Source organism: Pseudorasbora parva, chromosome 21 (genome assembly GCF_024679245.1).
Source record: "Pseudorasbora parva isolate DD20220531a chromosome 21, ASM2467924v1, whole genome shotgun sequence".
Lineage (NCBI taxonomy): Eukaryota > Metazoa > Chordata > Actinopteri > Cypriniformes > Gobionidae > Pseudorasbora > Pseudorasbora parva.
This window is the reverse complement of record NC_090192.1, coordinates 5,793,629-5,806,791: the sequence shown is the minus strand read 5'-3', so window position 1 is coordinate 5,806,791 and position 13,163 is coordinate 5,793,629. Positions and strand designations below refer to the sequence as shown.

General features: G+C 36.5%; 1 protein-coding gene across 1 annotated transcript; it reads left to right on the top strand.

Moving 5' to 3' along the window:
• Positions 1 to 323: 323 nt before the first annotated feature.
• LOC137056039 (carbonic anhydrase 4-like) lies at positions 324 to 6,953 on the top strand. The gene is made up of 9 exons (XM_067429988.1): positions 324 to 377; positions 508 to 580; positions 724 to 750; positions 854 to 1,024; positions 1,631 to 1,782; positions 1,856 to 1,957; positions 2,058 to 2,130; positions 6,058 to 6,224; positions 6,343 to 6,953. Exons 2-9 carry the CDS (start codon positions 508 to 510, stop codon positions 6,532 to 6,534), a joined length of 957 nt encoding a protein of 318 aa, XP_067286089.1. The 5' UTR covers positions 324 to 377; the 3' UTR covers positions 6,535 to 6,953.
• The last annotated feature ends 6,210 nt before the right edge of the window (positions 6,954 to 13,163 follow it).

The window sequence follows — 13,163 nt, the reverse complement described above, 5'->3', positions numbered from 1 at the left end:
ACTTAAGCTGGGTTTTTGTCCAACCATGTATTTGAGTCGACGGTTAACAAACTCATTTTTATTCAGTCTGGAAAGGAAAGGCGCACGAGAGAACTGCTTCCCCCTCCATCACGAGAGGGTTAGAGAATGTGACTGAAGTGATGCCGAGAGAGAAGAACTCGATAAGATAACTCAAGTAGCCTCCAAAGTAATCTCCAAAGATAGATGATAATGGAATCACATGCGTTTGATCGGAATGTAGTTTTTTTTTTTCCAGACAAACAGACGAACGGATGAAAGTGACACACCCCCCACTGCAGGTGAGCTGAGGAGAGTATTAAAGGCGGGAATGAAGCCGTTCGTTTTCCACATACCGACAGGTGAATCAAGTCGAAGAGGTACTATAACACCTAAACTAACTTTCCTTGATCTATTTCATTCCTCATATCAAATTCTGTTCACTTATAATAAGGTTCGATTCTGTTAGCAGCATTGATGTCTATTGCAATAATTTATTATTTGATTTAGATGATTGTCTTGCTGGTAACTTGCCTTGCTGCCCTTCTTTGGCCATCCGTCCACAGCGCGGACTCTACAGTGGGTGAGTGTGACTCAATTTCAACTTCATTTACTCAAAGAATATACAGTTTTATTTTTTATGACTTGTCTTAAAGGTTCTGGAATTTTTTTGGATGGAAATTTAATTGGTTATATTTATTAATGCTTTCATGTACTCCTAAACAGCATGGTGTTATCACAAGCCAACATGCAGTAAGTGTGATTTATTTGTTATATTATAAAATATTCCACTGCATAAAAGTTAATAGAAATGTTATAAGATTTTCAATATTTAAAACTTGTTTTGTGACCCCAGATTTTACCACCTGGCCCCAACTTACTCCAACATTCTGCAATGGATCCAGGCAATCTCCAATTAATATTGTGACTGCAAGTGTTCAGGAAAATCCAAACCTGACCTCATTTAACTTCACTGGTTTTGATGACAACTCCACCTTCATGTCAATCTCTAACTCGGGCGACTCTGGTAAGGAGCACTGCACACTGAGAACCTTCATTGTTTTAATATAGGATTTGTTTGTCTTTACAAAATATAGTTGCTAAATTTATTTAGAAGATTTATGCAAAGTGGCTTACAGATGAGGAATTGGCTACCTACTAACAAAAGCGATCAATCCTTAAGAGATGGTAACATGAGGAGTTTTAAATTTTAAAGCTAAAGAAAGGTGTACAAAACAGAGATATAAGTGACATCAGACAACAGAAGGATACCTTTGTGTTCATGAAATTCACTTACTATAGAGGCACCTTAAATTTGCAAAAAGGTATCAACCTACTGAAGTGTTTTCTGTCAATGTGGGAGACTTCCGATTCTGAGAAGGACATATCAAAGTGCAGTAAACTGTAGTGCGTACTACAAACCAGCATGTTTATAATTAAGACCGTAAAATGGTAAAAAATACCAGTTTGCATAGTTAACATAATTAACTCTAAATTATACTAAAATTACAAATGGCCATGCCTGCTATTTCCAGACAAATAAGGTGGATAGGGTGCAGATCAAGCATCAGTGATGCAAACTGTCAATGTATTGCATGTCCTAGACCCTATCTAATATCCACTGTCTTTACAGTTGTGGTCAACCTGAATGATGATAAAATGGCAGTGCAAGGAGGTGATCTTCCAGGTCTGTACAACACTACACAATTCCATCTCCACTGGGGTAACGGCAGCTCCTCACCTGGCTCCGAACACACTGTGGATGGCAAACAATACCCAATTGAGGTATGAGTTAATGGATTTTCCCTGCAAATGTACTGAATTATGTACTGAATTAACGTCTAGTTCTGTCTCTCAGCTGCACATTGTGAATGTCCATTCAAAATACAACGGGAGTGTGGGAGCTGCTCTAGCTGCTAATGACAGCACAGGATTGGCTGTTCTTGGTTTCTTTATTGAGGTGAGCAAGACCTCATTTATTAAACCCAGAGAGAAGTGCAAACCTAAATGTATATTTGTGGATTGGTTGTGTGCTCATATACATTTTATTTCACCAACAGGCAACCAGTGAACCAAACAAGACAAAAAGTTGGGATATCCTAACATCCTTTTTGACACTCATCTCTAAATCAGGTAAAGAAATTAATTTACTCATCAACTTCATGTCATTCCATCCCCATTGGAACACAATATAAGATATTTTGAAGAATGTTTTGTCCATATTGACAGTCACTGGGGTCCAACATTGACATTTAAACACAAATCACAGAGAAATATCTTCTTTTGTTTTCCACAGTAGAGGTTTTAAAGGGCTTAAAGGTTTTGGAAAAACAATGGTGACACAATTTTTTCATTTTTGAGTAGTAAGCCCGATCTACGTCAGACGTCACTCAATTCTGTGACAGTGTTGAATGTCTCTTAATGTGTTTTCCAAGTGATCTTAGACTTTTATTAACGATATGTACTGCACTATTCACTCCATTTGATAGTGTATAATAAAGTGAAAATCAGACAATATCAGAGCCCAGATTCTGTAATAACACCGAAGGTGCAGAGCCCCATTTGGAAATCGTTTGCGTTCTTACTATATTCTTCTTCTTCTTCTTCTTCTTCTTCTTCTTCTTCTTCTTCTTCTTCTTCTTCTTCTTCTTCTTCTTCTTCCGCTCTTGAGTCTAAGGCAGCCCATAGAACCGCTTGCGGGAAAGTTATGAAATTTGGTACACTGATAGAGGTCAGTAACCATAGTAACCACACCAAATTTGGAGTCTCTAAACCATTCCCTCTAGCACCACCAACTGTCCAAAATTTCACTAATGTTTATGCTAATAACTTTTGAACCTTAAGGGCTAGAAACTAATTTTTTCTTTGCTCTGACTCCTTGGTGATTGCACCCTATGACGTCATTTTCTCTTATGTAAATTTTCCCGACATTTTTAATTAACCGAAAACCAACTTTTTCAAACTCCCCCTACGCCGTTGCTCCGATTTTCACGAAAATTGAACTAGATCATCTTCAGAAAGTTATGGAATTCAAGTTGATTTGTCAAATCATTTTCGATAAACGTGCAAACTAATTTTACGTAGCGCTTGCAAAAACACACTAAAGGCAATATCTCCGCAACACTTTATCACTTTATCACTTTGAATTGAATATCACTTTATTCAAACCAAACTTAGTATGCATCATCACAAGCATGACTTGAGGCAACATGCAGCGTTTCGGCGCAGCGCCACCTACTGGTCCTGAGATGCAAAATAATTGCTATTTTGGCTTAGAACTTCTGAACCGTTTATCCAAAAATCATGGTCTCATTAGATTCAGAGCGTCATGCTGAGTCGACTGATATCCAATTTTACCATGTCGGCCATTTTGTCTGTCGGCCATTTTGAATGCGCTAAAATGGTGTATTTTACAAATGCATGAACGGATCGTTACGAAACTTGGTATGGGTCATCACCGCGATGCCCTGAAGTAGCCTGCGAAGTTGCGAAACAGAGCATCAGCAAAAAAAAATTCTACAGACGCTTATAACTTTGGGTGTGGTTGACATATTTTGATGGGAGTAACTTTTTTGACTCCTGAATCCTTGCAGAGTCCAACGATATCAGATTTGCCAGGTTTCGATGTATGGTTTGTGCAGCGCGTTAAGCGCTTTTAAAACATTAGCTGATATCTTTGAAACTGCTAGTCCGATCGAGACGAAACCAGCGTCAGAAAAACGGAAACATAGGTTGATAGCTATATGTTAAAGCCCACATCTCAAAATATTGATAGTAAAGGGTAGTAAAATCCAATCAAAGTCATGTGTCAGTCATTTTTTATGTGTTTTTTCACATAAATGTCTATAACTCCAAAACGAAATAAGATATTTTCACCAAAATTGATACACACATCTATGGGATCACTCCAAGGACACACAAAAAATGTTGTATGATTGTGCCTCTTGGTGGTGGTATAATTATACAAAATATGTAATTGAGTCAATACAACTCAATGTATTAATGTGGGGTTTCAACATTTTTGCTTAAAAATGGTCTTTAAATGTCTTTACTCATTTGTGCAGTTGTTCTGCTGTTAGCTTCTTTGTTTGCTTCTGTTGCGCTTGGCCCCTATAATGGCTGCTTGCAGCTATTTTTTACTATTTGTTGCCGCTTTGTACCACTTTCCAATTTCTTTTGATTGGTGTTCTTAATGCAATTTTCTAACACGAGCAGATAGTATCTTCATTGTTAGTTGGGTTAGGAGTGCTGTCAATCGATTAAACAAATTAACTAATAATTGCAACAACAAAAAAATCTGTAATTAATCGCGCTTAAAAAACATAATTTTTTTATATTGTAATAACTTTAAAAAAAACTCTCTAGAAATGAATGTGGAACAACTTAAAGACAATATATTTTAAATATAATATGTTTTAAAAAATGAATTTTATTGAATTGTAGTTTTTGTTTTAGTTAGTTAGTGCATATCATATCTATAAACTATTGTATTACATTGCTTTGTAACTTGGTTAGACTGCGTTTTTCTTCTTCTTCTAAAAAATTGTACTCATTGGTGCACATGCTGTAAAAGTTATATCTTACTTAAAGATACAGTATGTAAGTTCTGCCGCTAAAGGTTGCTTATTCAAAACAAAGGCATAGCGTGTTGGTGGCACGAATGAGAGCACATTCATGGGAATTGTAGTCTTCAACTCGTCACCTTCACAGCCGATGGAAATGAAGCCGTTGGTATGAAGCAGGACACGCCGAGAGCCCTTGTGAGTGAATGCTATGAGAGAGTCCTGCTTGAAACCCCAGACTCTGAGCTTTTATTCTGCTGATGCTGCAGTTGCAGCTTCCGCTCGTCGTTGTGTTTGTGGGGTAACACGGTGCTGTTTTACATGCTTAAAAAATACATTTGAGTGTGTTGAAAGTTGTAATACCGTTACTCTGTGCGTTCGGTCGATGAGAGATGTGCTGCACTTTGCAGTACTCTAGAGTAATATTAGAATATCATATTAATAAAAACAGGAGGTAACACCCACAAGTTATGAGTCATCCAAAAATATTTTTAATGATATTTGGTTCGCAGTTGGTCAGGTTGTTTGAAAAAAAGATGCCAATTAAACCTGATGCGTGGGTCAATGAATAAACAACCTGCTACCAACCGTTGTTTTCAACTAACCCGCCCGCAACCCGGACCGCAAAAAAAGAAGAAAATATTGTACCTGACCCGCTTCCTGACCCGCATTTTTTTAAGAGTAGTAAATGCCCGTCAATTTAGTCAATTTATTCATTTGATTTTGTTTCATTTTTTTAACAATTAATGTTTATCCAGTATAATCGAAGTGTGTGTCTCTCCCCCAACTTTCCCAACAAAAATCCCGTCCCCTCTCAGAAAATATAAAGCTGACATTACTGAGCTCTATGCGTTTAAAAGTAGCCTAATAAAATGATACAATGACATTGCTCAGTTCAACGTGTTGGGAAATCGCCAATCTGGCATTTTGTCCTGTGTCAGAAAAGGGGTTAAAAGGGCTGTAAGGTGCCGTTGGTGATCTAAAACAAGATTAGCCTACTTATTTCCAGCACAAGTGGGCACTTCTCTTTTTTTGCAATCCGAGTTGCGGGCTGGTTAGTCGAAACCGTCGGTCAGGTGCGGGTTGTTTATACATTGACCCATGCATCACTGGTTTCTATGGAAATCTAGAGAGATTACATCACTGATAGGCGGCGCAAAGACGGTAACGCTGGAAAAATAGCTGATTTCGTTGAAAAAATGTTTGGGATAATATTGTGCCCAGGTAAACAAAATAAATAACATTGTTCTAGTGTTTTATGGATATTTTAATCTAAAAATCGTACATTTTGTGCCTTAAAATGTTATGAAATCTTCCTTCTATAACATCAACGTGACAGAATATTTAAACATGAATGCTTTTGCAGTTCATTCCAATAAAAAATGGTCTATTTTGTCTCTCTTAATCAATTTGATTTAACAACAAATTAGCACATAACTGAAGACAGGTAGTTGCCAAGTAGTTTCCTCACACCCTCTTGTCTTTTTTATATATTTAGGGGATACAACCACAGACATCATGAATCAAATCACACTGGACAGTCTGCTTGAAGGGGTGGACAGGACTAAATATTATCGTTACCAAGGCTCCCTAACCACACCCACCTGCAATGAAGCTGTGATTTGGACTGTGTTCAAAGATCCTATCAAAGTCAGCCAGGAATTTGTAAGTCAAGGCAACTTTATAGTAGAGTAATTAATTCGTTTATCACATGATGATAACATTTTTCATGTTCTGAGTTTAAACCTACAAGTCACTCAGTTGAATTTATCCTTCCGAACAGATCAACCGCTTCAGCACAACTACCTATTTCAAAGCTAGCGCTTCAGTTCCGGTGACCAACAACTTCAGAGGAGTTCAGCCCTTGAATGGCAGAGTTGTGACATCACAGGTGAAAAATTCCTCAGCCACTTCATCTGCAGCCACATCCACTTTATCCATCATCGTAATTTTTCTCTTATCAACTTTGTTTTAGCTGTAAAAAAAAAGAAGAAGTTCTTTTTGCACATATAAAAGCAATATAAGTTTGATTTAATTGATTTCTCTTGCACATTGTGTGTCAGCGTTACTGATTGTTTAATCATTGTTGACTTATGTTAATTTTGTCACATGTATCATCTTATCTTGATGATACTTGGCTGTTTTTAATTCTACCCATTGTATTTTTGAACGCACAATTTGCTATCTATGACAATGTCATGAAGCATAGAGTTGGAATATCTATTTTTTATTATATTCAAAACACAGTTGAAATCATATAGATTGCTAATGATTTATATGAAGCTTATGTTATCTGTGATGATGATTCTTTACTATTTAAGATTTTAAAATGTATGTTTTAAATCATTTAAAGTTATATGACAGACCTCAGTTATTAAAATGAAAACAATAAATGTTTGCTGTTTCATAACAAAATTTCTCCCAGTCAAAATTATTTTGTGTGTGTGGGTGTGTGGGTGTGTGTGTGTACACATCCCATTAGCGGGGTTAGTATATCCAAAAATAAAAATTCTGTCATTCACCCACCCTCATGTCGTTCCAACCCCATACGACTTTCGTTCATCCGCGGAACACAAATTAAGATATTCATGATATCTGAGCAATTTCTGTCCCTCCATTGACAGATACACCATGCCACTTTAATGTTTCAAAAAGTTAACAAAAAGATTGTAAAACTAATCAATATGAGTGGTGTTGTCCAAAGATTCGGAAGAGACAGAATTGCTTTATATGATAAACAGATTTAATTTAGGCTTTTATGTTGTTTTTTTTTACCTCATATCCCGACGAGTCTCATCAAGTTTTCCCATCAGCTGTAACTTCCGTCTGATGAGGTCAAACGGACGCGATCATAAATATATACCATGTAGATTCCTCATTCGACCGATCTGCGCAGGCACTAACGAGGATTCTAAATAATATCTATGATTACGCCAGCTTGACCTCACAGGCGGACGTTACAGCCGATGGGAAAACTTGATGAGACTCGTCGGGATATGAGGTAAAAAAAATAACATAAATACTGTTGTGTTTCTCACAGAAACCGATCGGTGTGTGTCTTAAGAAATCAATGTGTCTTGAGGAGCAGCAGAGTTTTTGTGCGCGTTGTCTAAGCATGTATTTTTATTATTTTTTATTTTTTTGCTCTCATAGACTTGTTACTCATTCACATGATTATATGACTGGCACACAGCAGAAGAAACAAACACACCTACATGTTGAATGCACTGGGGTCAAGCAGATGAACATCTAATTTTCATTTTTGAGTGAAATAACCCTTTAAACCTTTTTTGTGAAACCGTTTATGTGAGTTCAATTATCCTTTAAATTCAATTTAAAGACTCAATTGTATCAAGTTAGGCAATGTATTTTTTTATTATGAATGCTTTATTAATTTTAGAACATTTCGGATGTATAATAAAGTTTTTTTAATAACAAAGTTCGAGAGGAGCACATCAGTTAATCAACTCAATAAGAGGTAGAGTATATTTACATCAGACTTACCTATTTATGTTCATATAGTTATCACCATAACTCTACACTGTAAAAAAATATTGTTGTTTTTTGTTGGTTTAACTTAAAAAAGTAAGTAACCTGGTTGCCTTAAAATTTTGAGTTTATTGAAATTAAAAATTTGAGTTGATACAATGAAGGAACTTAGTTTAATAAACAGAAACTCAAAATATTTTTGTATCCGAACCACATAAAACATTTGATAAATCATGAAAATAGCACTATTTGGCATGTTTCACTGCGTCATCAGAAATAAAACACACACAATTACCCAATATGCCTACAAAATCTTTTAATAATATTTTAATAAAGGTTGTCGAATCTCAAAAAATGTTCATTGTATTAACTCAAAATTTTAATTTCAATGAACTCAAAATTTTAAGGCAACCAGGTAACTTTTTTTCTAAATAATTTTTTACAGTGTACTACCCCATATCCTCACTTCTAGTCCTAACTATAGATTCTAGTTCTAAGTCTATTTAAATATCAACCGGGGAGAGTACTCTGAGTTCGGGCAAAAATACTGAGCTCGGAGCTCTACCTCCTTTAATTATATGTAAGTGAAAAAGTGAAGTATTAATCTTATAAAAGTTCAAGAAAGAAGATATCCAAGCCAAGACAATATTGATATTATTATGGTGAGAATTTGAAGTTGAGCCAAAAGGAAAGGGAGGGTAACACCCGTAAATGAGATCATTGGTTAAGAACTGATGTTCAGCTGGCACATCGGCTTTGTTAACTGAAACAAAAACATACCTAACCTGCATATGCTATTTTTTTTTTCAAAAGGGCAGTTACATAAAATGGTATTTCAGTTAGAAAAGTAAGACTGATTATATCTTGTCTAACTGCTTTAGTCTAATTACCGTGAAAACTAATTAAAAAAATAGGACATGAACATCCTCACAAGTCAGGATGAGTGCATTGAATGCACGAAGTGTCTCAATCAGATCTCAAGTTCAGTAGTCAGGGCACTGATCAGGGACTCTCATTCCTGTGTAATAATCTAGGAACTTTGCTGCCGTACCATGGGTGCAGGCGCAATGATATTACTCAGTCCCGGAAAATAGTCCCCAACGCTCTCTGTGCAAGTAGGTTGGCACGTTGGTTATGATGGCTGAAGTTATTTGCAGGAATGAGAGAATAGTTCCAAGGCATTTCAGTCTAGAAAAGCAACTTTTCATTTTTCGTCGGTCTTAGTACATGATGTAACTTTATGCATTATAATACACATCAGCTGTGGATTAACCAGCTTTTACCATTGTCAGTTGCCAGCAGTGACAGCTTAAAGCTGTTATTGATGTCTTCAGCACAGTTGAATCAGACAGAAATAAAGTAGTGCATAACTTACATTTATTAATTAATTATAGCATTTATTTGTGTAGTGTAGCAAGTATAAAACTGACTACGCTACCCCATTTGAGGCAGGAGGAGCCTCCATAAATAATTTGATCATAAACAGCTAAATGTAGTTTGTCAATAAATCACAGTTTTATTGTTACAACACAGCCATATCAAAAGGTTAAAACCCATTAAAATGAGTCTAATAAAATCCATAGAATCAGGATAATATCTCTCCTCAAGAAAGCAAGAAAGGTCGGGCCTGCTCTTACCTTTAAAAATCACCATTACTGTGCCAACACACACCACACAGAAGTGCTACACACACAACCCAGATCAGCCACATCAAGGGAGGTTAGGTGTCAATACACACCACACAGCAGTGCCACACACACCACCCAGATCAGCCACATCAAGGGAGGTTAGGTGTCAAAGCAGGCCCGGCTCTGCACAAAGCCACTAGCACTGTAACACCGAAGAAAAGAAGAGCAATACCACACAAACAAAAGCAAATAACAAAAACAATCAATATAATCATTTTACACATCTATTGAATCAAGATCAAATATAACCCCGCCCAAAAAGAAAAAGAAAACTTAAATACAGTGGCTGGTCTGCCCCTTTTAATAGAAAAGAATACATGGTAATATAAATGAATACAAAGCCATAATAATGATAATAATAATAATAATAATAATAAAATAAAATAAAAACATACTTTAGTGAAATTACAACTGCAGCTGAGGTATCCTAGCCTGGCATGTTCTTACTCAATTCTAGTTAGAATATGAGTCTGAAACTGCTCCATTGGGCTGTGATTATGGGGTGTCTTTCAACCGAACTAGGAAAGACATCAATTGGATAGACCTACAACCAATCAGAGCAACGAAGCAACGCATAACGTTAGTTATCAAATATCAACAGACTCAACTGCACTGTTTCCAAGTCCGCATTTTTCCCCCGCGGGTTGTTTTCTATGTCCGCGGGTTGAAGCGACTATTATGTGATATATAGACCCATGAGTGCGAATTTTAGCAGGCAACCTTGCCAAAATAACACACATTTACCCCCCAAATGCCATTTTTTTTCCGGAGAGCCCCCCAAGAAGCTATTGTTTAGGGCTAGTAGTTGGCTGGTTTTATTGTATAAACTTGGCAACCCTGTCTGCACGCGCGGTGGAATAAACGATCTTTGCCGGTGTTGTAAAAAAATAAAAGAATTTATTGATACACAGAGTACTTACCCAACTTAGATACTTTTTTGTATTTATTGTATTTGATTGTATAAAGGCCCTTCTAGGGACAAGTGTTGCAAATTAGCCTTTGGCTATATACACTGTGATACAGACATCAGATTGTTTAGTGTAAATGATCTATGTTGGTGGTATCTGTCCCTATCAAATAAATTATTAAATAAATAAATAAATAAATAAACATGATCATCATTTTTGAGAGAAATTGTGAAAGTGAATGCAGATACAAACAAGCTCTCCGTTTAGGATTCGAACAAATATAATCCAAGCCCCTTTGATGACGTGCATGATTGCGTTACTGTTGATCATCTGTCCGTCATCGTCTAAAGCCCGCCCTGATGATTTCATTGGTCCGAACAGTTTCTGTTCGGGCATAATTACTCCTCTATGGAACGAGGCAAGACCGAACCGCCCGACCTAAAAATGTTGTGGGCGGGGCTAAGTTCGGCTGGCATCCAGGCTAGAGGTATCCAGCCTCAGCGATCTATCACTAAACATGGTACCATAAACAAGGAGCACATATTAAGAAACTCTTGTATTAATTGCATCAACTCATAACTGATCAGCTTCAATAAACATACTGCATTTACCAGTTATTCAATGTTCCAAAACAGCAATTAGCCTATTGAAAGTACTGCAGCAATAAATGTTTGACCCGCTTCCCAGACAGAGTGCAACATTTCGCAAGTCAGCCTAAAAGAAGAAGGGGATCATTTAATAATGAAAGAGCGCAACCAAAATGCAAGCATTCAACACAAACTAGTAAAAAAAATAAATAATACAAAATAGCGGTGTAACTCCCCCGTTGCAAAGAAATACAATTAACCGATTTAGTAGCAAATCAATTTTATAGCAAAAAGTCACGGGGCAGCATTGATACATCTCTGTGCTCATAAATGTGTTTTGTGTTCGCAACACAACCTCTGCTCTCTGTGTGCGAAAATCACACAATTTGTAGGTCTTGTTCAATTCAAATTCAAAAAGTGTTAAATTAGCTCTAACAAGCTCAAAAACAACTGTCTGGAAGTTTCTGGTAATGCTAAAGACCTTGATCAGCTGGTTCAGGTGTGCTTTACTAGGGTTGGGAGTTGAACTCGGCAGGAATTTCACACCTCTGACCTAAAGGGCAACACCTGTCAATATCTGGTGTTGGAGGTCACCGTAAGCTTTTGAGGGCTTTACATTTTTAAAACACTTTTGTCTGTTTTTAGCAATTAAAATAGTTCCCAACAAAGCCGCTGGGCATCTCTGCGCGACAGTGGGGTTTTCTTTCGTGAATAAATCAGCATAATATAGGCAAACCATATCGGCTGACCTGACTTGCACAGAGATTCTGAAGTGCATGTGAGATGGACACTTCTTTTTTTTGTATTTATGAAAGGCAGTAGCCGCGTTTCCATTCCAGATTTCAGTGTTTCCATAGCCATAGTTATGCGACTAAAACCTATTATTTTCCTCTCGCGATAAATCATTTCAAAATGATGACACTTGGTAGGTTTGTATATCCCATCCACCGCACTAGCCATTATTTTTATTGGAAGGAGATGTCCGTGTTATCCAAGCATTAATGGCAAGGAAAGCCCATTAGGTTACTTAAGCTGCACGGATATTAGGTGTGTGTGTGTGTGTGTGTGTGTGTGTGTGTGTGTGTGTGTGTGTGTGTGTGTGTGTGTGTGTGTGTGTGTGTGTGTGTGTGTGTGTGTGTGTGTGTGTGTGTGTGTGTCAGATCTGCTTCAAGGTCTTCATGATAATATGGCATTTCTGTGTTTAGTATTCAATATTCCTGTAATTCTATTGTCTTTTATGAGTTTAATAAAGAACTCTGTCTCGTCTTCTCTCCAAACAAACCGTCATCTGAATGATCGACTTTTACGCACGGCAGGTTGATACATAGCTACAGAGAAGAGTGAAATCTTTGAGTTTGCATGGTGGAAAGTTTTTTTTTTTAACACCACTTCGTTATTTTGGCTAGAAATTTTGTTTGTTAGAAATATGAACTGAATTTAGAAATGCGTTTGAAATGAAAAATTTGCCGTTTAATAAACAAAATACATTTTTTAAATGAAGACAGCATTTGAAGTGAGAGCATGCAAAATAATCCATTCCCTGAGTCCACAAATAAAAGTAGACATTTTTTAGTTTATAATTATGTCTTGAACTTATATGTATAGCTAAAAATGAAGAAGTATTGCAAGTGGTTTCCTCTGCCTTAAAGGAAGAAATAAAGAAGAAAAAACGCTGCCGTATTCATTTGCCGTGGGATAAAGTAAATATTATTAAGTAAATATTATTATTTTAATTTATACATTAATTATGAAAAGTGAGCAGCATGAGTAAGATATAAGACTCACAATATGTTTGAGACTTGGGGTCACACATGATTCTGACCACTTTGAGTTTTATTTTATAGAAAGTCTTTCATAAAAATGTATTTAGTTTTTTATAAATTGTATTTGTAATTTTGTTTGACGTTTCATTAATTAATTGCCTGTATATTA